This window comes from Strix uralensis, chromosome 28 (assembly GCF_047716275.1).
Source record: "Strix uralensis isolate ZFMK-TIS-50842 chromosome 28, bStrUra1, whole genome shotgun sequence".
In the NCBI taxonomy this organism is placed as follows: Eukaryota; Metazoa; Chordata; class Aves; order Strigiformes; family Strigidae; genus Strix; species Strix uralensis.
Window position 1 is genome coordinate 3,766,506 of NC_133999.1, and position 27,912 is coordinate 3,794,417.

Below are 27,912 nucleotides of genomic sequence, written 5' to 3' on the forward strand. Positions count from 1 at the left end.
AGTTTGTGGCAGTGCTGGGATTGCAGGATGAGCTCATGAATCTCAAAGTGAAATCTGGATTAGCAAGCTTTACCCAGCCTGAGAAGAAAGAAAACGTTTGCACAAACATCTGTGAAGGGAAACTGATGACTTTCACAAGATCTTAAATAGATTGTACTGAATCAATTACCCAAGTCCTGTATGTTAACTACAGCTGAGACTTTAACTGGGACCCAGTGAGCTAAAAAGGAGCCTTCCTCCTTTCTGAGCCAGCAGGAGTTGTGCCAAGCTGGGCTCGGCTGGAAGCCTTTCTTTGTAGATCTTGCTGGCTGTCAGTGTGAAAGGTGGATGGAGGCTAAAAATGGCTCAGAAGCATGGCTGGTGTATGCAGGGAATAGCAATGAGAACGGCAAAGTCGCGCTTGGGTTCTCCAGCGAAATGAGAGCCCAAGCCTGCAGACATTATGGAAAGCCTCCAAGAGGGTGGAAAATGTGCATCAAACAGGTTCTGTGGCTACGGCGAGGAAGTGCTGCATGAGGAAATGGCAGGAGAAGGAAGTGAGGGAGCGGAGGAAAGTTTAAAAAAAAAAAAAAAAAAAAAAACACCCAAAACCAAAAACACCAAACCAAACGACGATAAGCAAAGGGGAGACTCGGGGAATGAGCGAAATAAAGGGCGAGCCTGCCGAGCGGGGGGGGACGGCGCCATGGGGCGCTGGGAGGAGGCCCGCCCTGCAGCGACAAGCCCCCGGGAACGGCCCGGCGCGGCGGCTGCCACCACCCGAGCGTGGAGGGGCCGCGGGCCAGCGCCCGCCCGCCGCCATACCTCCCCCCCCGCGCCATGCCGCCCGGCCCGGCCCTACGGGGGGCGGTGAGGGCCTCGCCGCGCCGCCCCGCCCTCCCCGGAGCGCCGCCCCGCCCGCCGCCCCCCCCGCCGGGTGACGTCACCCCCAGCTCGGCCGGCGCCATTTTGAAAGTGGAGCGTTTGGGGGGGGGCCGGAGCGAGGCGCGGAGCGGGGGCAGCCCCAGGAGCGGAGCCGGCCGCACCCCCGCCGCCATCCGCCGCCATCCGCCCGCCGCCACCGCCCCCCGCCCGGCACCGGCGGCCCCGCCGCGCAGCGCCGAGACCGCCCGACCCGCTGCGGCCGCTATCGCGAGCCCAACATGGCAGGTAAGGGCAGGCTGCCCCGCGGGGCACCGGCCGCTGCCGCCGCCGCCGGGCGGGGGGCGCAGGTGAGGCTGCGGCAGCGGCCTGCCGGGCGGGCGGCGGGGGCTGCCGGCCGGGAGCAGCGGCCAACGCCGGCCCCGAGCCCCGGCTCGCCGGGGTTCGCCGCTCCCCAGCCCGCGGAGCGCCTCGCAGCCTGCCGCTGCCTTTCCCGAGCGGTGGCTGCCGGCGTGCCGGCTGCCCCTGCCTCGCTCGCTCCCGCGGCCCCGCTCTCCCATTCCGCCTCGCCTGCGCGTTCCTGATTTATTTCCCCCCCCCCCCCCTTCTGGGAAATCGTGCTTTCCTCCCACCCACTCCTTCTTCCTTTCCCTCCCTTATCGGGGGGGGGGGGGAAAGGCATGGAAGAAGCAAGGTGGAGGGGCTTCGAGGGGGGAAGCGGTGTGTTTTGAAGTTCAGTATGCAGGAGGCTTGCAGACAGGGTGGGTCTGTTGCCTTTTTTCTGTTTTTTTCCCCCCTGCAGGCCTTTTGTATTTGTATACGTGCTTTTATGTTGCATTTATTTCTCAGGTGGAGTTAGTGAGGACTGTGCAGAGAAGTGCTGCTGTGCATGCAGAGGTGTTCCGGGGTGCAGACGTGCTTGTGTCGAGAGTACAATTGCACCCTTCTGTAGGGTGCAGCTTTTAAGTGTCTGCAAATGAGAGTTAAATTGGGTGCAGGATGTAATTAAATAATACAGGTCTTACTGTGTCTTCTTTCTCATTCCTTTCTGTGCCTGCTCCCCATTTTGCATCCTAAAGCGCCCTTGGTAGGCTAGAAGTGTGTATGCATGAGATATCTTTTTCTTCTTACTTTTTCTTGCGATTTCTTCATTTGGAAATATATTCATCCCCCTCCTCTGCAACTGAATTGGCTTTTCAGCGCTTTGCGTTTGGAGGAGCAAGCATCAGAGGCTGTATTAGGTTTGTGCTTTGCCTTTTTCCCCTACACCATATGCCCATGATCCACCCTACTCTTTTTGTTTTAGTTGGGGAGGGGGGAAATGCCAACTTCTACCTAGTAAATTGTATGAAAAATAGAATTTCAGCCTTAAGTAGAAAGAGCAGTGATTTATTTATTTTTTTTTTTTTTACAAGCTGTCCCCTTTAAAGGTTTCCATAGTGCCAGCTGCTAAATGACAAATGGTTGGAGAGAGGAAAGAAAATGGGTTGTAGGGGTTTTGGGGAATGGTAGAGATGTGTGTGGCAAACCTGTCCAGTGTATCTGCAAAAAGCATTTTGACGTCTCTTGTGTAGATGGATGCTGGTACCTGCCTTCACCTTGTCAGGTTCTGTAGCTCGCATGTCTTGTAATCCCTCAGAAAAGAAGTGAAGGCAAGCAACAAATGCAAACCGGACTCTGATAGTATTCCAGCCCTTCTCTTAACATTGAGACACTTGATCTTTTTGGGGAAGATTATTTTGGGACTTCTGGTTTCTTTGACTTTTCCCCCCCCTTAACTTAGCGTAGAAGAGAGATGTAGTCCTTTCTGTATTCTTTGTTATCCCAAAAGCCGTAACAGAGCTCTGGATTAATGTGTAAATGCCATCTGTTGCTCAGCCTGTTTGAATTGTGTTGAGGAAAAGTTCCATTTTGACAGTGGCTTTAAAAAAAAAAAAAAAAGAGGCAAGCCCATTTCAGTCTCTTCCTGTATGTACTCAGCCCTGCCGTGATTTGCTCAGAATGAAATGCAAAAGAAATGGGTGGTGATTTTTTGGTGTGTTTTGGTGGCAGGGTTCAAATGAATCACTGCCTTCCGCCGAGGCAGTAATGTTCCTGAAGTTTTCTCTTCGATCCGTTTTCTATGGTAGTAGAACTTGTTAACATCAGATTGCTTGTTTGCTTTTTCTGCTCGGATTTACTGCTTTTTTTAAGGCTGATAATTGCTTTCATTACTTCTGCGAAGAGACTCTAAAATTGTGGTAAAATTTTTTTTCTTTAGCCTTTTAGCATGTAGGTTCAGTTCAGTGTTTTTGTAAAAGAAGGAAATGAATAGCATGCTTGGTTTATATTGATTGAAAGACTGAAATTTTCTGAAAACGTGCAGCTTTTTCTGACCGTTGCTGTTTAAGGGGGGGGTGTGTGTGTTTGTAGAGGGTTCTGACTTCTAAAGTAGGAAGAAGCTTCGTGTGAAAGGAGACGTTCATGCACCCTCGTTGTAAATGCGCAGTTAAAGTTCGCAGTAGCAGCGTTCCAGCGAGCTTTGGTGGTGGAGGCTCTTACACCGTTACTGCTTACCCTCACCGTGTTTTTGACAAACGTTGCATTGAACGCTGGCAAACCACTAATGACAAAAACAATATCGGTAAAGGAAAAAGGTGGGGAGGGGCAATTTGTAATTGTGTGGCCAGCATTGCTGAGGAAGTAGGCGTGTACAACGTTGTCTGAAATTTTCAATTGGTAACTATTGTGTGCTCTTTGTTACTGTGGGGGGGTCTCATTTTTTTGATTGTGTTTTTTAGGAGCTGGAGGAGGAAATGACATTCAGTGGTGTTTTTCTCAGGTGAAAGGCGCTGTAGATGATGATGTAGCAGAAGGTAAGAGCAATATTTTTTACTGAATGTTTTCTGACTTTTTAGCTACCCCTTCGGTAGGGAAATGTGAATGCAATCTTGCTAAAATATCTCGGTGTTGCTGTATGCAACTTGAGCAAAGCAAACAGACGTTTAATGTTCAGATACCCAGATTCAGGATTAAACTATGGTTTGAGAGTACTGTTCAGCACACTTTTAAGAAGGGCTAAATTCAGGCTTCTTAAATATTTTGCTGGAATTGTTTTCCAAGCTTGTTTAAGATCTTCCTGTCGCTCAGCTTCTGATTTGTGTTTTTTCCTAATCTGCAAAATGGGGAATGTGATACTTGCATTCCACAGGGAGGTGTTGTGAGAATTAATTAATGTTTGTACTCTTTGAAGATCTAAGTACTAGATAAAGATCAAGTAATTTTTCCAACCTTTCCAGCTTCTGTTACCCAGAAGAGGAAGAAATCTGAATATTTGTGTATGCTTACTTATTAAGTAAAGAAGGGTTTTTTGTTTGAAATAATACTGGAAATTGCCTAAAACTTCTCTAAGCTGGCAGTGACAAATGTCATCTTACACTAAGATGGCTGCCTCTGACTGTGACTGCAAAAAATGTACTTGTTATTTTCTTTTACTTGGATTGGGGGTCGCTTAGAGGAATCATACTTTCTCTGTGCTGCTCAATCGCTGTGCTAGAGAGCAAAATTTCTTCTGCGATCTTTTTTGAGGAGAGTCCCACTGATTTCTAAATTTCTTCTGCTGTAAAGTCCTGTTTGCACAACACAGCCTGTAAGATCATGAGTTAAAATTTTTCTTTGGCAAGCAGTTGGCCTTGTCGCTTGTGTAATTCGTAGGGTTTTTTTCTTTTTTTACGTATCTTGAATACTCTGACTTACAAGTGAGGTTACTGTTGTACTTAGAAAAGCGGTAGCTACAGTTTCTATTACTTTCCCCTTTCGTATGTGGTTCAAATTAACTTCCAAAGGCCAAAAAATCAGTATAAACATAAGTGATTTGTTCTTATTTATTAGCTCCAACATGGTGCAAATGATGCACTTTGAAAAACTCCTGTTATTTACAGGTTGAAAGATGGCTTTTGGAACCAAGAAAGCAGTAACAATTTTTTTAAACTTTAATTTTAAATTCTTCAGGAAGTGTATTTTAAAGCTTGAACGCAAAACTGCTGTTGAATGTAGTATAATTTTTTTCCCTGGCAGACTTTAAATTCTGTAACCTTTATTTTAATTACATCTCAAGCTAAATCCTTAATTAAGTACAAATATTGAAGGAGTTGTGGTTGTGTGGCAAGTGCTTGCAAATAATTCTTCATTAAAATAGACATGTTGATGTGTGTAATAGTAATGCACTTTATATATATATATGTATGGTAAAGTGGCTTTTATAGGGATCTGGAAGTGCAGAAGTCAGGAAATAGTCTGTTCTTAGCTTCCTTAGCTGTTCTGAAGTATTGTACTTCGTGTTACGAAAGATGACTTGCTAGCCTTATGCTTCCTGACAGGCTGGCAGCTGTACTGTGTGTTGCTGGAGTCATAGTGGGTGGAGTTCAGGGAAGCCTTCCCTGTAAGTGAAATAACTAGCTTCAGTTTCAGCACGCCGGTCAGGATGTTTTCCAAAAAATTGTAATAATGTCCATTTTTGATTTTATCGATTTTTGTGACCCAAAGAGCAAAGAGGTTTCCTTTCATTGTTAGCTGTAGCTGACTTAGGATGAGTCTTGAGGTGCAAACCCCAGAGCCCTGGTATACTGCAAGGTGTCCTGAAATTTAAATGCCTGGAGAGAAGTCCCAAGGTTGGTGTTATACTTGGTTGTAAAGAATTTCTTGAGCTGAAATTCTCTCCTCTTCCTGCGTATTTGGCTCCCACAATTCATGCTGGAAATTGTTGAAAGCCAGCTGTCTGATCGAAGTGGAAGTTTAGCTTCCATGCAGTCCTTCGAGTTCTTGTTTTGCTTGGTAATGTCTCCCTGTGATACTCTTGGAAGGTTTAATAACGTATGAAGCTTGTTGCGTTTTTCCTTTTATTTGCTGTATTTTTGGTGTTAAGGTTCACTTCAGTGAAACGGAGCCTTGTGTGGTTCTTGCAAACAGTGGAACAGCAGCTTTGCATGCTTCTGGTCCTCCTTCAGAATACTCAAGGAGAAGTTGACCGTGGCTCTAAGTGTAGCCTGAGGACCTTTTTCCCTCCCTGCCCTTCTCTCTGCTTTCTTGTGGCAGGCATCATGGTGAAAGCTAAAGAAAACCTTGCTGCCTGAAACAGAAATGATTGTTTAACCACTGTGGTCTGCAAGCTGACAAGTGTGGGCTCTAATCATGTCTGTGACTGAGGACAGTACCAATTTGTGCCTAAGGTGTGGATTTTTGTTTTTGGAATGGCTTTAGAGCTCAAATTCCAAAAACTAACTTTTGTTGTGGAATGCTGAAACTTCACTAAAAATAAAGTCAGGAAAAGCAAGCCTGAAAGAAATGGGAGGTTTCACTTTCTGTTTTCTTCCTGTTCAGAATAGAGTGTTGCAATATTTATATTGGAAAGCTAGCCTGAACTAAACTAGTAGGAGAAACCAAGAAAACTGCATCCATTAAATTGCATTAATCAGTAGAATGCAAAACCAGTGGTCTCTCTGCGATGTTGCCTGTGAAACAGACCAATGGAGAATAACATTTTTAAGACGGTAATAGTGGCAGCAACTTCAAAAAGCTTGCTAAGAATGCTAGTATGTAGCTTCCAGTATGTTTGAGGTCAGATCTGACCTCATAACCTTCAAATAATATGTATAACCTATAATTCTTTAGATACTTAGGCTAGAATGGCTGTCTGTTACTAAGTCAATATTTGGTGGCTTTGATGGCTGAAACATGAACTCTGATACATACAGGTTTTAATTTTCTGGCTTTCTAAGCACTGTGTGATAGATGGATGTGACTGTTTCTGTTAGAGCTAATGAGGGTGGAAGGGAAAGAAGGGAAAGCTGTTACTGGCTTGAGGAAGGAAGATGGCAGTGAGTTTATATCTGGGGCCTGCCTGTGTCCTTCTGCTGTGGCAAAGCTTTTCTAGCTTGAGTGTGGATGTGTGAGGAGCAGAGAACTGGCCTCTCTTCTCTCGGTATCTATGGAATTTATTCTTGGTTGTAAGCTGTGGCCTGGCCCTATCAGATCACAAAGTTAAGCACAGAAATCGGGTTATAAATGGAAATCAGTGTCAGCTTCGTTATAACTGGGGTCCTTAATTTTAACTGTTGGCAAAAGCTTGCCTTTTTGTGATTTAGCAAGCCATTGCATAAGGGCAAGGATGTTGTACCTTGTGCTGCCTGTTTCTGAAATAGCTGATTCTTTGCTCAACAGAAGTTCTCCTCCCTTCTTAATTTTATATTTGTTTTGCTGGACCCCAATCCTATGACATATCTGTGTTCAACTTATTCTGTGTACTCTGGAGAATCCAGAGCCAGGCCATTAGATTAGGCAGGACTTCTCCAGTGGAGAACACAGAGTCACTGTCTTTGAGAAGTTCAATGACCAGGTTATCCAAAGCATCTGTAATGCATGGGTTTTTTTTCTGTATGCCATCACTGTTTCAGTGCAAGTAAGACTTAACTGTCCAGAAATACTTGAGAGCAGGCATTACCATGTTTTCTTAGTGGATATTTCCTTTATGAGAATGATTATAGAAAGGATTAAAAAGATTTTCTGCAGCAGTTCCATTGTTTTGGGACTTGTTTCTACTCTTCTGCTGTTAAGTTCTCCAAGATGTGGCATAATGGCAACTCCAGTTGGAAACAACTAAGGCTTGTGAGTTTAAACTGTCTCAGAAAACTAGACACTTGCTTAATGGAATGAGTTTGTACTTCAGAACAAATTAAGTCAAATTTGTTTAATTACTTGGCAGAAGGAAAAGAGTCAAGCTGCTGTATCTAAATGTTCTTTCAACTGTAATCCAAAGACATGTAGAAGTCTGATAGTCTGGGTGGGGAGGCTGGGAGCCAGGAATTTAGGTCCTAAGCTTTAACCCTGAGTGATTACACTCATCTTTGACAAGTCGTTTAACTATTTTGTGCCTGAATTGTCTCTGAAAGAAGCACTGGAGTATCTCCTGTGGGTGCTGATGCTTAACCATTCTGTGCTGCTTTGTTAATAATCTATGACTTGTTTTATGTTTCCTCTTTTATAGCCAAAACATTGCTGTAGTCTGTTTCAGTTTGTGCAGATGATGAACAGATGAAGTCTCTTACATTGCTATCCCTAGCCAGCTCCTGTGTGTGGTCACAGATATAAACAAGATTTGACTTCTCCCTTGTTCAGGAATGCTTTCTGTATTTGATTCTAGGTATGTTAAATCTTTCAAGTGTAGTTTCATGTTTATTTTTGGCAGACATCAAAGTTGTGGGACAGCTATGGGAACTGTTCAGTAGTGGTAGTTTGTCTTCAGTGCACAAAAATAGTTACCTTGGAGTAAGGAAAACTGAGGCCAGGAATGAGGACTGCTGTAAAATGTAGTTTACCATGGTCTGGAGTTCACCATCTTCTCTTGCCTTACCAGAAAACTTTCTCGTTGTCAAGTAGCATGTCTCTGTAATGGTGGATTAGAGCTGCTGAGCCTCCTTCAGAAAGCTGGTTAACTCTGTCCTACCAGGCTGTTACTCCCGGTGGCACATCTGGTTCTGTAGGGCCTACCAACAACTGCCTGATGGGGGCCTGTGCCTTGTAGATGGAGAGGTGTTGCTGGGAACAGTTGGGATGAAGGGCTTCTACCAAGCTGTGTTTGTAGGCAGAAGTCACAGAAGAGAAACAGTGGCATTATTGTAGAAGTCACTGGTGGGGTTATTTAATGGGAACTGATGGAATAGGAGGGGAGGAAAGATTCTCAGAGGAAAGTAGCAAAGGTGTGAGAGGTTGCGATAATAACGCTAAAGATCGGGGTATAGTTGTGGGAGGGAACTTAATTTGTTTTTTTGAGGGCTGTGGTTATGTTCTGTATGCTCATAAGGCAACATCAGTTGGAAGGAGCAAGGACTAGTAATAGGTTTGTTTTTAAGGGGTAGTTTGAAATATGCTGTAGATAAATAGAAAGACCCAGGGTTATAGCCCTACTCTGTATTCCTAAGTCTGCTTCTGTATTAGCTTTTTTATCTTCACCCATTTGTAGAATGACTGTATCTAGAGAGAGAAATAGGCTACTGTGCTCTAGGAACTGCTGGTCTAGATTGACTAAAGCATGCATTTAAAGTGTGAAGTCCCCCAAAACAAAGAGCATTTAGCAAACAGCTAAATAGTAAGCGGCTGTTTGGCTCCCTAGAAGTAATGCAGTACTCTCTCTTGACATGGGTTTGGTAGCTAGGGTGCTTCAGCTTGTCAGTCATGCTGACCAGTATTGTTCTGTTAATTCTGTGATGCTTTGCTGTTCTTGGAATCTTTTTGGTTTAAATTAAAAGTTAGTTGGAAAAAGGAGGGAGTTTTTCGTATGGCAGTTATAGTGATCAAGCAGTCAGACTCCAACAGTACAAACGAAGACAACTTGGCTATCAGTGGCAGTCCTGGTGGATTACAGCTCTTGATCAGCTTTGTGAAACTTCATAGCTTTTAATTTTGAAGGTGCTACCTAAACGATTCTGGTTTGGATATTTCTGCCCTGGAAATGGGTTTCTGTGGTAGCTGTAGCTTCATAGAACATGTTTTGGAAGAACTAAAATGAAGAGTAAAACTCCCAAGTGGGTGCAATGCTGAAGTAAGAGTTAAGAGCTGGGTGTTCTAGCTGTATTGTCTGCTTTTTTTTTCCCTCTTCTTTCTGTTCCCTTCTGACTTGCCTATTTAGGCCATGGCTACATGTTTGGCAGCATTTCTGCTTAAAGAGGCACTCCTTCCCACTTTGCTGGCACAAGTGTTCATGTAACTGCACAATGAACTTGTTTGGGAGGCTGATCCAGCTCAAAAGTACTTAAAATTGTGGTTTTGACTGGATTATTTTTCAGCTGAATTGAACCCCGATCTGGTTCTCAGTGCTCTGGGTGTGCTTGTGCCAGCATGGTGTGGAGTGGTCGGGTGGCTCAAAGGAACACAACTCTGGAAGAGGTTTGGTCTCTTTATAGGACTTTATGTGCAGTCAGCGCAAGACCCTGATGATCTCTAAGTGCTGTTCTACTACAAATGGTAAAACCAGGTTAAGGCTACCATTTGTTCTTTTCTCTTTAGGAAACACTCTGCTCCCAAAGCAATTTTGTTAGTGTAAGATGCTTTTATAACTGCCTTAAGGGTATTTTCCAGACCTTTTTTCATGTTTTCAATGCTCTATAATATGCAGTACCATAACTATGTCTACAATATTTGTAGTGTGGAGTGAAAAGTTTTGCAGAATAAGTTGGTGTTCAGTAATTGAGTGAAACGGAGGTTTACCCTTCTAAAGAAATAATTGAAATGAAAATGGTTGAAATGAATGAAAAGTCTTGACATAGGTGGGCACTTATGTTGTGAATGCAGATGGAGACAACAGTTACCATTTTTCTATGAAATAATAGGAGAGAAATATGGGAAGTATGATACTAGATCCAAACCAATTTAGAATAATCTCTTTCAAGAAGCAGTGGTAGGTCTTCTAGTCAAAATAATTACATCTGGACAGTTTTCTAGATATTAAACAAGTAGAAAATATGTAATTTTAGCTTTGTTATATTGCTTTATAGCTCAGTTACGCTCTTACAGCACGCACTAGCTAAATGCTACTTTTGTAGGATTAGTAGGTAAGCAAGCTGGAAATAGAAAGGATGTTGTCATTCTTTTATGCGGTTACATGAGAGAGGGGAAGCCTAAAGAGGTGTCTTAAGAGGTAAAGTACTGATATTTTGTGTGTGTTTGTGTGCACTTGTTCGTGATTTTGTATAGCAGGGCTTCCTTTCTTGAATATACTGTTGCTCACTTTCTGGCTCCCCAATCAGGACTGCTTCAGGACATCGCTCTGGGCAGCAGGTAGTGTTGGTCTTGCTTTGTTCTCTTCTGCAACTGGAAGGTTTCGGGTTTTTACTTTTGCCTTTAAAATGAAGACGCTGGCTAATGAGACATCAGGTATTGCTACTGTGAGTTGACAATATTACTGAAAAATAATAATTTGAGGTTCTGTGCATGACTAATTCAGTTACAGAAACAGAAGTGGCTGTAAGCCTCTCTCTCCTCTCTTCTAACTTATCATGCTTTTGTTAAGCACTGAAGGAGAAATTATTAATTTGGTCAGCCATTCTTCATAAAAATGTATTTTCCTCTTGGCGATCCACAAGTGATAGCACCATTAAGAAAACCAGCATATTTAGGTCACATGTTAAACCCCTGAGGCAGTTACGCTTGCATCTAATTTTGGAAGAAAATTTTAGGGTCAGGAAAAGAGGTTTTAAAAGAGTTGTGTTGTAAGAAAGATGGATTTCCCAGGTATGTAGGATGCATTTTGTGTGGAAATGTTTCTCCTTGCGTTTTCAATTGCAGTTCTTAAATTAATGCTCTGGGAATAATGTGATATCCAAACACACACAGTTGGCACTCTCTGTTTTTGAGAACTTGAGAAAAGATAATTGCATATATTCAGGAACAGTTAAGGTAATTGAGACTTCAGACTACAGTTGCTTATTTAAAATTTGGAGTAATTTCTAATATATTCTTGCCTGTTAAAAGCTAGTAGCTGTATTTTCCTTTTTTCCTGATGAATATAAAAAATATTCCAGGGACCATTCTTTGATTCTAAAAGTAGTGATTTCAGCTGGCCTTTCTGCTGTTAACAGAAGGTTAGAAGGGAATTTGCAGAAATTGGCCTACATGTGTTTGTGTATAGTGCTTATAAATGTAGTCTGAAGGACTTAATGTTTTCAAGTAACTTAAAATTTTAAAGTAAATTGGTCCAGCAGACAAGAACTACATACTGAAACAAATCTTTAGCATCCACTTATATTTATTTTATGTATATATATTTATTATATATATATAGTGATTCTCAAAGACACTGGTCTGAGAGTTCCTGGAGTTTTTTCCAATGGAATTATATAACAAAAACCTAACTTCTCGGGTACTGTTCTTGGTGCATTGTGTGAGGATTCAGTTATAGAAATATTGGAGATAATTAAAAAAAAATTGATTGTATTTTAATAACTGCCCTGTTAAGCTTCTTTTGGAGTGAAGTGTGGCCTTGGTATGGAAAGAGGAATTACAATTCAAATTGCATACTGACTTGCCTGCAGGTTTGTTGTCACTTCAGGTAGCTGCTGCTTCTGCAAGAGGTTGTCCTTCCTTGCACCTTTACCCCTTACTGCTTTGAGCCGACACAGATGTTCACTTAGCCGCGGAGTCATCGCTTTGGGAAACGGACCTGAAAGAAAATTACATGTCTTGGACTAATTGCTGTCAGATTAGTTTTATCCTGAGTTAGCTTCCGCAGACTGTAACAAATATTTGTGGTGGAATAGGTGGTGGTGGTACAGGAATGGGACAAGAGATGAGAGGTGACGGGATGGATTGCTTGCCATGGAGATACGGTAGTGGTTGTAAGGCAATGTCTGCAAGTATGGCATTGGGAGCAACTGGCTCAGCCTCTTCCTCAGCCTTTTGGTGCTTGTTCATAGAGTGCCTTTCGTATGGAAAACACTATTCAGTGAATTGAGATTCGTATTTGAGGACATCTTTTCTAAAAGGTAAACAAGAACAAACAGCAATTGAAGTTGAAGCCCACAAACTTTTTCATTATATAGTGTGTCAGTGAGGAAATGGCACTGCTTTATAGAGGTGATAGTGAAACGTTCGTAAGCTATTTTAGTGGTTAGTGGAATGTGGAACTGGCAGGAATGGCTTTTTGACCAAAACTTTAAAACTTTCTATATAGTCCTTCTGCCTCTTGTCAGTCAGTTCTTACCACAGCTTCATATTTTTGGTGTTGGTGTTTTTTGGTTTGGTTGTTTTGGTTTTTTTGTTTGGTTTTTTTTTTTAACTGAGTTTTACTTTGTTTTCAAGAAATATCCAGGATCTTTCATTTTACTCCAGACCCTTTTGAAAATGATAACCCACTCTTGAAAGTGTTGAGGGCTGGTAACATACTAGTTCTGTTACTGGAGCAGAACACATGCTGTGCTTAACCTAGCAATTTTGTCTCTGACGATATTTAGATGCCTCAGAGGAAGAGTGCAGTAGGAAGACAGAGCATTTAAGACAAAACAAAACAAACCCACTCAGAGATTCTGCGCGTCAGGTTGTTGACTCCCTGGAGCTAGTGGATTCTTTTCCTTGATTTGACCTGTAGAAGCTCATACCAAATCGGGGCATAACAGACATCCGCTTGTTTCTGTAGCATTCTCATCTTTCTGCTGTTTCTGAAAATCAGGGGTGTATGTTCTAAGTTGTCATCTAAAACTGTGCTACTAGGTCAGCTCTCTGTGTCGCTCAGTGTTCCTGCACAAGGGTTATTAAGCATGTACGTTGTTTGAAAAAGTGACACGACCAAGTGATTGCATCCTGTTGTAGGAGCAGTTCTGGCTTAATCTCTCCTTCTTGCTGGTTGCCACAATTTTGAAGAAGTCAGCAAGAGAAGATCATGTACACAGCCCTCTCTGGTCTTGTAAGCTTGTTTATGTATACGTTGCAATTATTTTTCCAGAAGTTTTGTAACTTCTGGAACTTCTTTTGTAACTTCAATTATGTAACATTCAACTGGAAGTTGTTTGGCACCTTCCAATTCATGTTCTTTCTAGCCAGTGTCTTTTGACTGAGGCTTAAGTTTCTTACGGAGCTGTTATTACTCTTACTTTTTACCAAGTTTGAAGTTGAGATTTAAACTTTATTATCAGGGGACGGGACAACAAAAGAGGACTAGAAATGGAGATAACTGAAAACAATCATTAGAGTTGTTTCATCTGGAAGGTCACTAAGTCATTTTAACCCCTCCATGCTTTGTTTTCCCTATCTGTAAGATTAGTGTCTCTGTTTTCCAAAATGAAGTTCCAAAACTTTTAAAAGTTATCACAAGGAACTTTGAGATCCTTGCAGGACAGCAATGACTACTAAATACTCCTATCTTGTTTTCAGCTCTTACACAACTCTTCCAAAATACAATGAAAAGGTCCTAATCTATAAATAGAGAAGGTGAGAGGTGTAAAATAATTAACTTAAAAATAAAGGTAAGTATTTTGCTCAGGTTAGTAGACTCTGTATATTTAAGATGTGTTATAAATGTCTGAGTTAGAGTTGTCAAGATTTGTAGGTTCCATTTTGCATCATTTAGAGAAGTGAGTGTTAACAATCCCTGAAAGTCCAGACCAGAAACTAGTATTGGCCTCTGTTTAATAAAAAAAATTTTTATGAAGCTGAGGTATGTATGCTTGGGCCAGAATAGAAACGCATGAAAACACTTGCCAAGTTGGGGGGGTGAGGGGAAGAAGCAGCAACTAGTAAAGGGAAGACTATTTTTTTCAGGTTCCAAGTGCCACTTCAAAATGCATTAAGTATTAAAATGAACTGATGAAAGAGTGAATGTCCATAGTGAGTGAAGTACGCAGAAATTTTTATTCCACGGTCACTTAATAGTCAGAACTGTGTATTCATCTCTGCTGGAAACTTCAGTTGTACTTGTGACCTTCACAGGCACTGTGCTCTCCGGCAAGCTGCCTGAAATTCATCTAGTGAGTGTGCCTGCCTCCCTCCCCTCTCTCCCTTCTGCTATGGTAGGTAAGAGTGATTTTTGCTTTCATTTTCCTTCCTTAGAAGGAGGCACTTTGCACGTTGTCTGAGGTACAATGGTTGCATTCTACACGTGAAGATTAAAAGCCTTGCAAATTTTTGGCCTTAGCTTTTGCACCTGAAATAAAAGCTTTGGTCAAAGAGTGTATCCCAAGAGTCTGAAACAACATGATAGCTTCTGGGAGTTGTTTTTTATATCTAGAGCAGAAATGCACACCAAGTCACAGAATTCTAGTAGCTGATTTTGAAAGGCATTGCCAAACTATGATATTTTTCTAAAATACTGCTACTGATTTTTTAACTTGGCTGTATATGTTTTGGAATGGCTTCAGCAAAAAGAGAACATGAAGATATACCAGTGCTCTTAGTCTGTAGCGTTCTCGGTGACAAGAAAGGCATTGCCTGAAGGCTTCTGTTATGTACATGCAAAACAATAGCACAGTATGTTATTTCCAAATATATTGTTATTTGCAAACAGAAAACTAACCACTGGCTTTTCTGTGCTGTGCAGCCTATTGAAATTCTGGCTGTGATTCCAGCAGAGATTTTTCCATAAATAGCTCCGTACTACTTTAGAACACAAACAAGCCCCTGAAAAGATCTAAAGTAAGGTCTTCTGAGGGGACTGTTCAGCCTCGGTTATTAGTGTGTACTTCGGTGTAGATACTGCAGTGGATGTGAGGGGTGGTTCTGTAGTTTGAGGTGGGGGGGCTGTCGGCAGAAATTGAGAAGTAAATAGTTACCGATTCAAATTCGTTTCAAGGACTCATGAATTGCTTGGCTTGAGTGTAGGAAAAAATAATAAAAATGAACAAATGTAAGCAGAAGCAGGTATGTTTTCCTTTTAGTATTGAAGTTTGTTTTAAATAAAAGTCATTAGGTAATGGCTTTAGGCATTAGGTAATAGTTCAAGTAAGTACAACTTGAAATAGAAATTATTCTTTCAATGAACAGACATACAAATTAAAGCATCCTTTTAAAATATTTACAGATTGGATGTTTGGTTATGTGAATTAATACACAGCTAAGTTTGTAGTGCAGGTTTTCTAGTGCTGTGTAGGTGAACATCCTCTTGAATAAGTAATACAGGGACAACTTCTATGTAGATATCTTCAGTTATAATCGGTATAAGCTATCTTGAGTAAGGTAATTTGTAGTCTTGAGGAGAAGCTTGTAAACATTTTGTCAATTAGAAGAAGAGGTAAATACTTCTGTGTTTTGCTCAGGTCACAGGGCTGATTTTCTGCTAGTCCTGTTGCTCGTAAATATTTTTTTAACAAAGCAGAAATCAGCTTTTAAAGGGAATCAACATGAAAATAACTTTGGCATTTGTGAAATCCGTTCTCTGAGTGGTAGAGTCTTCAGTGTCCTTCTCAGCCCCTGGTTATCAAGCAAATGTGTTTCATCTGTCACAACAGGCTGAGGATGGTATCACAGAGGGTAGGGCTGACAGGACCTTGGCAGCTTGTTAGTACGTTCTCTAAATGCAAATCTTTCAACTATACCTATTACCCCTGTTGGACGTTTATTAAGAAACCTTCATCTGTGGTGATTCTACAGTCTCAGAAGCATGTATTTGAGAGCTTAGCTACCCATAGTCTCGAATGACTTATTTCATAATGTCTAAAATCACTTGGTGAAGGAGCACCTAAAACTTCTGTGTGGGGATTGCACAGTGTTCCTCAATGGAAATTAGCCCTGATACCCGTACAAGGCAGTGACTTCACACAATTCACTGGATATAATGTGGTGGGAAGAACAGCTTAACTGCTGACACCTTTTTTTTCTTTTTTAAAGCCTAGATGGTGTTTCTGAGCGTGTTGAGATTTTTTTTTTTTGTTCCATAATTTTTTTTTCTGCATTCCTCCTAGACATATTGAGAACAGTTCCCTAAGAAAATGGAAGTATAAATAAAACAGCTAGGCAATACAGCAAAGCACTTCTGCTACCAAGGGATAATTAGCCCCATTTTAGAAAGTAGATACATTGCTAACATGTTTATCACACTGAGAAGAAATAAAACTTGAATAAAACTTAGTTCAATTCTTTTAATGCATTTTGGGGAATCCTCATACTATGTATAACTTGGATTTCATAGCGTGTCTAATGAGAATTATGGAGCACTTCTGTAAGCATTATGTATAAACCCTGAAGGAGCCTGGGGAGTGTGTAGGTCTGCGACTTCACTCTAAGAATACAGGTTTTCCAGTGAGCAGCGGCTTGAGATGGAGTTCTGGTCTCCTGAATAGCTCTGCTATGGTTAATAGGATGTCCTTTATCTTCAGGTCAGCAAGAATGTTTTCAGAGAGGTCAGAAATGGCAGCACTGTTCTCCTCTGAGTAGAGGCTGTTTAATTTCTCTGTTCCAGCATAAAGTTTATTCTGGAAAATCAGTAAACCTGAATTTTTGTCCTTGGCAGTGCTAAAATTGAGATGTTACTTTCCTTGGAGATTAGATATGCAGAAACAGTTTTGCTGTAGCTTTATTAATGACATGTTGTAAAGTAAAACTCTGCAGGCAGAAAATATGTTGGAACAAGTCTCGTACCAGAGCACTAGGGCTAGATAAATGCTGTATTAGAGCAGAAATAATAAAATCTGTTATCTGTAAGCCTTTTTGTCTCAATTCTCCTTGTTATTGCTCAGTAAGTTCCTCAGTTTTGTGAGTGATAGTGACAGAACGTTCAGGCACCTAAAGGGGATCTTATATGAAGCAATTGTGGGCATGAAGTTAGTTCCTGCTGGAGTTAATTTTGTTCCCCTATAATTAGATATGTATAATCTGTATGCAATTGTACAAAGGACAAAAATTATGAGTAACTTTCCAAGTAACCCTAACCCTAATTCTACACAATACAAATATAACTTAACCCTTTTGACATCTTTGTCCAGGAAGACCTCTCATAAATCAGTGTAGGTTTTGCTGGCTGAACTGTGTTTCTGTAACGGAAATGTAACTAGTATGGATTGTGTCTTGTACTACTTAGTACAATTACTTTGTTTACAGGGATCATGTATGGTTGAAAGGCACAATCCCTGTGACAGCAGATGTTTGAAACAGGAAAATTCGAAGAGGAGGAAGCCCTTTTTCTTTCTTGTGTCATTTAGTCAGGTTATCACCATGTCTGCAGTAATACTTAAAGTGCTTCCTTTATACTGTAAACAGTAGAAGCAGACAACACGAACACTGCCAGTTTCCCCCTTCAAGCAAACTATAGACTTTATATTCTACTGGGTTTACATATTAGCTAAGATTTCACTTGGGGATTTAAAACAACCCAAGTTGTTTTTAGGTAGAGTTTTATTGCTACAGCACCAAAGAACATGTGTTTGTTTTCAATTTTTTTAGTGTATTTAAGCCACTCAGGAAGGCGTGGTTATATGACTGTTCTGGGCTGTTACGAACTTTGTTGCCAGAATTCTGTGGCACTTGATCAAAGCCTGAGGTTTTGGGCTTCTTTGCATCGAAGCAGGGACACTTGATTTTTCCAGGTTAAGCGTAACTGATGTGTGCTATGACAAGAGCAGGACACAAGCATACCTAGGCCAGGTATCTAAAATGCCAGATGGCTTTTTATTTAGTAGATGAGGCTTTCAAAATGAATAAGTTAAGAATTATAATGCATTTAGGTTTTTAAAGACAGATGTTGCTTAGGCAGTTTGTTCTCTACTTCATGTTTCTGTTCTTTTTGTTTGTATTTCACATCAAAAACATCCTTTCTGACAGTGTTAGATTGCAACTGAACTTGGGGGTGCATAGAGGTGATGTTATCCAGAAGCTGTAAACTACTGTTCACAATCTTTTTTTGATAATCCTAACGTTGAGTGAAGAGGAGTTTTCATTGCAATTGAAAGGGGATCGATGCAAAACTAGATGTGACACATCCCGAGTAGGAGGACCACTCTTCCCCTTTCCCCGCCTGAAAATAGGTTTAAGCTTCATAGGTTGGAAGCTCTCAGTAGCGAATTTTGCGGTGTTCAGAAAACTGAACCCCACAGTAGCTTTCACATTGAACAACTGGCTGGTATTTAAAAATGTCTGAATGCTGGATTTGCTGTTGATTACTTTTTTTGTTTAAAAACCGAACAGTTGTGCTGTTTGGAGGGAGAGAAACTTGTGGACAGACTTGAACTTTGATTGGTTTTATTCTATAATATTGCAGTGGCTGCAAAGAACAGGCTCAAGGAGAAGCTGTGACCTTTAACTGCTTGTTCCTAGTTGTGAATAAATGTTGTAGTTCCACAACCTGTAAGATTATTCACCCGCCTTTCTAAGGTTATTTAAGACGGGTACCAGGAGTGGGTCTGAATTTCTGCCACTTATGCCTCTTATGTTTATGATATTAATAAACTGGTGTCAAATGTCCTGGGAACGGGTGATGCAGGTTGAAAGACCTTTGTTTCAGCCAACAATAGACCTGAATTAGTGTGAATAGGAAAAGCAAATAGGCACTTCCTGTCATATTTTAAGGAATACTTGAGTTTGGGGAAGCATGTCTATTAAGAGATTTAAACTAAATGCTCATCATTTTCTTTCTGTCTCTAATAAAATGTTCCCAGTGTATGTATGCATGTGTGTTAGTCTTTCTAAATACTCTTGTAGTACTAATAAGGTAAAATTCCATTCATTTGAATAGATTTTTTTTTTAGGGTATTCTTCAGGGGAAAACTCTAAACCTATGTAATGAAGGTCTGAAGAGAGGAATGGTCTTGGTTGTTGCATTCCTAACTAGGTTTGTTCCTCAAGTTAAAACTTAGAGCCCTCTTGCAAAGACTAGAAACTATTTGAGTAAGAAAGATCTGGGTGATGCTTCAGACCACCTTGAGGTTCATCTGCCTTTCATAGGGTATTGGAAAAGTCCAGAACAATACTATTTGTGGTTTCAAGGCAGAGGATGCCTTTAGAGACTCAAGGAATTCTTGTCAGGTATTAAATAATCCCTTACTATTGAGTTTGAGGTATTTTCAGGCTGATCTAGCTTGTGTTGAGTTGAAAAATGGCTGTCTTGAACTGGTAATGTCTCCATTTAGCCGTTACATGCATGTTGAATTATTTGGGTAGTGGTAGTCTTCCGGAGTTGTGGAGGACCGTAAGAAGCTTCACCACTGCCCCCCCCTCAATTCCAGGATGGGAAGGATCACAGGATAGATCAGCTTAAGCATATGTCTAAAATACACCCTCAGAGGTCCTAGTAATATGTAGGTGAGGGCAGCTCCCACAGGACTTGGAAACTGCACTGATAAGGCTACAACTAATGTTTTGCTAGTTCCACAGCATGTTAAGTTTTCTACATCAACTAATGCTGGAGCGAAGTGAACCTTATTAGTTAAATACGCAGTGCTGAAGTGTGGGCAGCCAAATCAGCAGTAGTTTTTCTGTGGCGTTTCAATCGGGGCTGATCTCTTGTAAATGTATTTAGCGTCCCGCTTCTCTGAATGCGATTAGACTGACTGCTCCTTCCTCTGTGCTCTCAGCTGGATGATGTCTAGCTTAGGGGTGGACAAGGTACGGGGAACTCGGTTGGTTTGCAGCTTCTTGTGAACTAAAGATATTGCTGTGGTCAATTTATTCTCATTCACCTGGTGGAAGAAGGGAATTTGCCTGTTGGTTTTCTATGCATGTGTTCTGAAAGGAACTGCAGTAATGTCTTAAGGTTTAAAAATAGAAAGTAATTAATCAGGGTGATGAGGGTTAATGATTTCTATCCAAACAGCTTTACATTTGTTTATATATAGAGAGCATTCTTCTGTCTGCCATTGTTATGAGTTTAATATGAGAGGATTTTTCACAGTAATTTTTGAAGCACTTTGTTAATAACTGAGGGTTTAAAAAAACCAAACCCAAAACTCTTTAATTTTCTCATCAGATGAAATGGTTTCAAGGCACCAGTTCAGGATTGTTTTCAGCTAACATCTACTAGCCCTAGTGTTTTTTTTCCTCTGTAGGTTCACAATGAAGTTTGCATAAAAGGAATTATAGAATGCAGTGCCAGATTTGGTGAGCAGAAATAAAACCTCTATGGTGAGATATAGCCCAGTGGTTACAGTGATGGTGGTACAGGGATTGCTTCACCAGTTCATGGTGGATCAGAGTTTTAAACTAATTTAAGATGTAAAAGTTCGTTCCCAAAGCTCATACTAATTTTTAATGTGAATGCTTTAGCTCCTTTCACAAAGATGAAACTTTAAAGCAATTTTATATCATTTTAAGTGGTAGGAAGCATGGACCAATCAGTTCACGTTGGTGTATGACACATCTGTTTTCAGAGTGCTTTGACTTGCCACTGTTTGTCATCTCTGTTTTTCTGTATGCCACCACAGGTGTCTTGGAGACACGTACTGGAGACTTTGAATTTCCTACTATAGATGGAGGCAGGAAGCCAGTGGTCTGAGGTTTAAATCAATTTCCTTTCTGTTCTAGCAATGCCAATTCTGACCTTGTTTAGGGAACTGTTGTAAGTGTCAGCTTGTGGAGAGTGTGTACATATAGACAGAAATGCAGAAATTGCATTTTGGTTGTCGGCTCGACAGCCTTTTGCAAATACAACTGTTTTGTCTGGAGATGTGGTTGCTCCTGAGTGTGTTCCTTGCCCCGCCCCCTTATCAGATTTGCTCATCTAATGCCTTGAGTTCAGTCTTAATGAACTCTGTTAGCAAAAACCAAGCTGCTTAATGTAACTGAAATGTGTTTGGGATCATTGACAGAAGTTCAAGGTGGTGGGTAATGTCTGTTGAAGGTGGTGATTAGTGTTCCCTGTATGATTCCTGGTACTTCTGAAAGTTGCCGTTGTGTTAGCAGGCTTGCTTGTGGGCCTCTTGCCTAGGTCTGAAAAGGGACCATGGGGCAAACTAGTGATACATTTGATGATGGAAACTTGACCTGAATGGAGATGTCGAAGCTTACTGATGTTGGCCCACAAACAGCAGTTGCCCAGTGCGGCACAGCAATTGTTTACCAAACACAAGAATTAAAATGTTTGGTATGCTACTCCCTAGGCAGCTTGGGTTGTGAGATTGAACATAGAGTGTGCTGTCTATGAGTTGTGTTTCAGTGAGGAAGCTGCTTTGATATCCCGGTTAACTTAAGATCACGTAAAGATTTCTGAATGAGTAAAGATGGGAGGCACTGTGTTTTGGTAGATAGTGATTCTGTTCCCTGCTTTACTGTAACCTTGGTAAAATATTTCATCTGCATATTTGTTATTATTGCAACTTGTAAAGGGTTTTGGGAGTCACTTCTATTTCAGTTCTGTTCTCTGCCGTTCTAATGCCATCTTCTCACTATTGCTTTGCAGACAGGAGCAGCTTCTGTTGCATAGGGCAGATGCATTTGGAGTTGTTTTCTTCTCTGAGCACTGAGCCTAGTAAAGCTATTTAGGAGACTTACTAGCCTTCCATAAAACCAAAGGCAACAAGACTAAGGCTGGTATCTCTGTATTATTTCAGTGGAAAGGAAGTTTGCTGCTCAGTAACCATTGTGTTTTCGAAGAAGTCCCGAGGCTTAACTAAAATAGTTGTTTGCATAAATCCACAAAACCACAGAATAACATTGTTTTGAGCTTAGTACCTAAGTTGTGTTATCTCTAGACTATCGAAGAACATGCTCTAAATGCATCTGTAAATTCTAAGCCATCCTAATATGTGTGTAGCCTATGAAATAGTTGTCTTACAGTCCTGGTTCCTTCCCTTAGCTTGTATCGTTCCTGCCTCCATTAAAGCAACTGAATTCAAGCTCCTACTTCTGAAGGCTGGTGATAACAGAGTTCTTACTGTCACTGCTAGTGTGTCAATGTGACAGCATAAAGCGTGATCTTGGAAGGATGCGGTGTACTAAAGGATACTGTGTGAGCCATGCTTTGCCATTAAGAGTAGAGCCCTGCTTACCTGTCAAGCCCACTGTGAACTGAATCAGAGTTGCAAGGTAGGCATCGGTCATGTTAATGTAACTTAGGAAGCTGCAGGAAAAAGCTTTGTCAAGAGAGGTCTACCCTTTATTTTAGGGAACTGAATAGAAAGTTAAAAATAAGGTGTGTAATAATGAGTAAATCACTCAGGCTTTCAAATCTGAACTCCTAGTTGAACTAGGACTTGCCTGTTTTTCCTCAAAGACTGGCCAAGTTGGAGAGAGAAGGGGAGAAGAAAGAGTGAATAAAAGCAAACAAATAGGAATATAGCAAAGTCCAAGAAACAGGGGGAAAGTATGGGGGTTTAGGACTCCTTGATAAGGTTTATATTTGATTATTTTACTTAAGGTGAATAATTTATGCAGTGAACTTCAGATGTGCAGTACTATATGTATTCACTATTTGGAGACTGGTACCCTCTGCGTGTCTATTACACATAGATACGTACGTAAACAGGACCAGGAGAGGCTCAACACTTAAATACATCTTCACCAAACAGGACTAGAATGCCTTCAGAATCAGCGGGGGAAATGACAAGTTCATGATGGTCGCATGTTTTCTGTTTTCAGCATCACAAGGCCTGGAGCACTTGGAATGAACGCGGATGCTAGGGAACACTGTCAATCTTTCTCCCTGTGTGTAGATTTCCCAGATTTGCACAAGCCAACAAAACCGGCTTAATTACTGTCTGCTGCTTGAACTGTGCCTTCGGCTCCCGCATGTTTGTGTTCTAACAGTGGTGGGGCCCGCGGCAGTGTGAAGGTGGCTGGCCATCATACAAATTCCCCTCCCCTCCCTGGTAAGGAGGGGAGCTTTGTGCTCTTTGTGTGCAGCAGTACTGCAGGACTGGTACTTCGGAGAGAACAAGGAACCAGCTGGCTCTTGCAGTGCTTCACGCACAGGAGTGAGAATTTTTGCCACAAGGGTAACAGCTTTCTTTACCTCTGTGTTGCATGTATTTCATCCTGTCCCTATATTTCTGAGGAAATAATATATTTTTAATACGCTCCCCTAGTAGAGAAGAGATCTATTTAAAGGACTTCTGGAATGACTCTTGAGAAGTAAATTGAACAGTAGGAATGCCTTATCCCAGCTGCCTTTGGTTTTGTTGCCTAGTCACTTCTGAGAGACGGAATGAATGCAGAGAATCACTCTTGAAAGTGAATGAAGGGAAATGAAGTCAATAGTAAAAGCGGTCATGGTAACTTTAAAGTATACAATCCTTGTGTTCCCTTCCCCCTCTCTACATACATAAATTAGGCATGAGGCTGGAATGCAGAGGGTGTTTTCTTTTATACCATCAGTACTAAATAGTGCTTGCCATTTATTCTTTCCCTGGTGCGTACAGTTCTGGTATCCTGTGTTGGGACCTCTCTTCTTTGCAAACACATGTGTAGTCGCTCTTAATCTTGTTTAAACAGCCTTCCTGTTCACGTTGAGATTAACACTTTGCTATCTAGCTTCAGAGACTTAATACACAATATATGAGGACTCTTGATAGGTGTGGTAAATCAAAATCATGCAAACAATGGGGTGATGTTGGGATGACTCAGACATTGAGCGCATTGTGTAGTGTTTTAAAGTATTTGAAGCTTGGATCAGCTTTTGTGTTTTCTCTAGTGTTTTGCTTAGTTTTTTTCCCCAACAATGAAACAAAATCATTACTGGAATCAAGAAATTCCAATAAAAAGTCACAATTTTCTGTCACTAGCTGTTACTTGAGCTTGAGTTTTTGGAAGCTGCATCTGTTCAGTAGCCTGAAACTGGAATGTTTTGCTTCACCCTGGATTAGAAAGGACCAGACAATTCACAAGTGGTTTCCAGACGCTTAAGGTCTGCAAGTTCTCCTGGGTAGATGCTCTTGCTCAGTTTTGACCATGTTGACTTTATCTTTAGAGATAATCTGGGAAGAATGGTTCAGGGATGCTCAGTAATCGTGGGTTGAATTCAAATACTTCACTATCTTCATCCCTCATGATGTTTATCCATTCCTGTGCTGCTTCCTCAATTTGAGGCTTTTGGAGCTTCCTTGGATTTTAATAATAATCCTAAAAGTTGGTTTCTTAATGTTTCCTGTTCCAGACAGTTTCTGAAGTATCCTTGGAATGATCAGTTGATGTTTAGTTTGATCAAAATAGCTTCTTTATACTAAGGCTGACAAACTGAGGAAGCGGGCTCCACATTTGGTCAGTGAATTGTCTTTTTTCTCCTTAGGACAGAATTAACAACCTGTAAGTAATCTGCTCTATGTTATGGATGAGACTTGTTTGAGTTGCTGCTTTGGAAAATTCCAGAAATGATATTTTGAGCCACTGGGAAGGTGTATAAACAATGAAGAAGTACCAAAATGCTTTTCAAATACTACAATTCTTTGTTCAGACCTTGGAAACATCAGGAGATTGCTCCACTTGTGTAAACATACTGATTTACTTGCTCTCTGCTTAGGCAGCAGATCAACGTGATTCCAAAAACTTGCACAGAAACCTTTTAGGTCTGGTGAAATAAAGACGCTCTTTGTTCAGTGCCATGATTGACTTGCTGCTGTAGAGTAGGTGACATGTTTTGCCTACCAAGCATGTTTTATAAGCAGAGTTTATATAAAGTTCATGGTACATTAAAATAGATAGCCTCTTCTGTACTAATAAAATACCTTTTATTCTATTATTGGAAACAAATTTAATACAGAATTGCTTTTCATGTTCACAGTGGGCCTTCTGGAACTAAGTCATTGGATTACAGTATTTTTTTGCTTGTTTGGATTGATAAAGCTGGTTTACTCTCTTATTCCATAGACTTGTTGACAGTGGTAAAACTTCAGCACAACCCTTTCTCTAATATTTCAGAAAACTTGCTCGTGATAGTGCATGTGTGGTGGTTCTTCAGCATTCGCTGAAAAGTGTGGAAGGCCCCCAAGTGTGAAAATGTTTTTTAGTATCTGTTACTGAGTTTTTTCTTATTTCAAACATTGCTTTCCTTTAAAGAGATCTGTCGGATTCCTTTACTCATCTATCTTTGAACAGTGTCATCTGTCTGTTTTCATCTTTCATAAGTGCACGGGCCCAGCCCCTCAGTTTTTCAAACCATCTGTATCTTGTCTCATGCAACAGGTGAATTACACAAAATAGCAAAAATTGGTGTAATAAATACTGAGTAAAAATTCTGAAAGACTGATTGTTATCTTCAGAAGCCCCCTAGGAAACAAGTTAAGTTTGTGTTGAGTGGCTGTTTTCTTGTGGGATGATTAATCAGCAGAAGTGTGTGTCTGCCATGGGTTGAGAATTGCTTGGGAGCTTCTGGTATGTCTGCCTTTCACATGGTGAGCTGCGAACATGCTACTTTAAACATTATCAAAACTTTGAGATAAATGTCTTCCCTGCCCCATCCCATTCTCTGTGAAAGCTAGACACCCTGTTTTGATTCCTTTGGTTCTTCAGGTTCTTGTCTCTGTCTAACATGGAAAAATGTACTCTTGAATCTAGTGAAGGTGAGTGTCCAGACCTTGCTGTCGTTTTGATATTAGAGCACTGAAAGTGAAGATCTGTTATTGGAGCAATACAGAAAAAGCTTAGAGCAGGTTGTGAAAATAAAAGACCATGTGTGAAGAAAAAGCAACCTTGGCAGCAGCTGAGAACTGTAGGTGCAGTGTCTGGGAGAACTGTCAGGAGGTTTTGAGGACTCCTGGGAAAGCAGACTCTGCCCTGTGGGTGCGTGCTGATAGGTCAGGACCAGAGCCTTCTCTCTATGGTTTGGTGGGATTTTTAGGGTCACTGTTCTTGGTTTGGCTGTAGTGTTGAGGTAGGGGTACAACTGCAGTAGTTCTGTGTTTGAGTCATAGCATTTCACTCAACTGGCTGCAAAACATTTGCCCTTGGTGATGTACATGTGCAACAACAGTAAATGGACTTCAGGTTGTATAGGTGATTTTTTTTTTATTTTCCTCCTTGCTTTCAGATGACTGAAAACCATTATCTGGAAGTATTTATTAGTCTCAGAAGTGTTTCTACAGTGTTACAGTAAGTGTCTATGAAGGGATATTTAAGTGAAACTAAAGGACAACTTCATCCCTCTGCGCAAAGAAGTACTTTTAAGTAACCCCTGAGCTGTCTATCCCAAGTTATGCAAGAGGGAGAAACTTAGTACAGGTATTGCAGGTACACCACAGGGATGTAGATAACACATTTCTCTTCTGGTTTTTGATTTGTCAGAATGGTGTGTCTTCTTGTATGTTTGATGCCCTGTAGTGCTTTAAGCATTTCAGTATTTAAGTATTTCACCACCTGAAATACTGCACTTCATCTTTGGTGTCAAAAATGTCTCGGGATGCTTGAGGAGAGGCACAAATCTGATCTCCGAGGCACGGGTAACTTTGTGGAAGTCTGTTAACAGATAATGCTGTCTAACTGTATCCTGTGAGGGGTATGGTTATCAGATAAGGTTTGGGTGGTTATTTATCTGATACTGGTGCTTGAAGAAGAGAGAATTGAAATGAATTCAGCAGTAAAAAATAGAATGCATCATATTTCCAAAAGCCGTTGGTGTTGGTGACAATACATCTGCTTCTCCCTCAGATATTCCTCCCTAGTGCTCTTTGCGTATAGAAGGGATCATTTACAAGCTTCTGGGCAGTGAGAGCAGCCCTCTGTGTTTGCAAGACTCCCACCTAGAGACTGTAGCAAAAATAGCATGCACAAAAGGGAGGAGGCAGAGAGAAGGCAGCGCGTTCTATAGATGCTCTTTTGCCCGTTGCAGTGCTGAAGGACTAAAATAACCCTACATGTAACTATCACGGGAATTATAGTTACCATTTGAAACGAAAAGGATAACATTGATTTATTTTTTGGCAACGAGGGTGTTAATACAGATGAGAATACACAAGCGAATCAGTGCACTGCGGAAGATGAAATGCTTCCCCTGTCAATTCTCAAACACTATTAAATCCGCCCAGTTCAACACCAGTGCCTTGATGTCTGTCTCTTTCTTTGACCAAGGTATGGGAATACAATATTCTTAATGGTGAGTTATTTGATTTATAAATGTATGATTTGGTTGCTTTGCTCTCCAGTACCAATTTTTGTTTAAAATATGCATCTCAGCCCTGGTTTGGGACTTAAGCAGAAATAATTTTTCTGCCTACTTTTTTAGCGTGTTTGATTTGTCCTTGGAAAGGGAACAGTCCAAGATTACAGTGTAGAAGGCACGTTGGATTCTCTAGATTATCTTGAATTTAAAAACTAATTAATAATTTTCTGTTGTGATTGCTGCTAAGGAATGTATTTTGTTTCCAATTTCAACTGATCCAAGTACTTGAAAATATCTTCTGTGTCGTGCCGATCAGGCACTGAAGATTTTTGATTACCTTGTCACCACTGACTGAGCCTGCTGGATTTTAGGAGGTGTGGGGATGGCAGTACTGAAAGTTTGTTCATGCAGTTGACTCTATAGACAAAGCAGGACTTGTATCAGCTTCGAGATCACCCATGTGAAGCTTGGATGATTTTGAAAGTTAAATGCAAAAAGTCAGACTGTCTGGAACACTTACAGAAAAGTGGTTAGCTTTCTGCTATATATGAGACTTATTAAATACAGTATATATTACATCA

General features: G+C 41.0%; 1 protein-coding gene across 6 annotated transcripts in view; it reads left to right on the forward strand.

The window, feature by feature from the left end:
• Nucleotides 1-963: 963 nt before the first annotated feature.
• The window catches only part of PPP2R2A (protein phosphatase 2 regulatory subunit Balpha), a 39,026-nt gene continuing 12,077 nt past the window's right edge, over nt 964-27,912 (forward strand). Inside the window, exons 1-4 of one of the 6 annotated variants that reach the window (XM_074852376.1) lie at nt 964-1,149; nt 2,062-2,102; nt 3,642-3,716; nt 14,314-14,397. In XM_074852376.1, coding sequence (XP_074708477.1) covers nt 14,391-14,397 — 7 coding nt within the window. In that variant the 5' untranslated portion in view covers nt 964-1,149; nt 2,062-2,102; nt 3,642-3,716; nt 14,314-14,390. Of the gene's footprint in view, nt 1,150-2,061; nt 2,103-2,934; nt 2,987-3,641; nt 3,717-9,812; nt 9,859-14,313; nt 14,398-27,912 lie in introns of those variants that run through there. The other 5 variants (XM_074852372.1, XM_074852371.1, XM_074852374.1 and 2 more) reach the window with 5 other exon arrangements.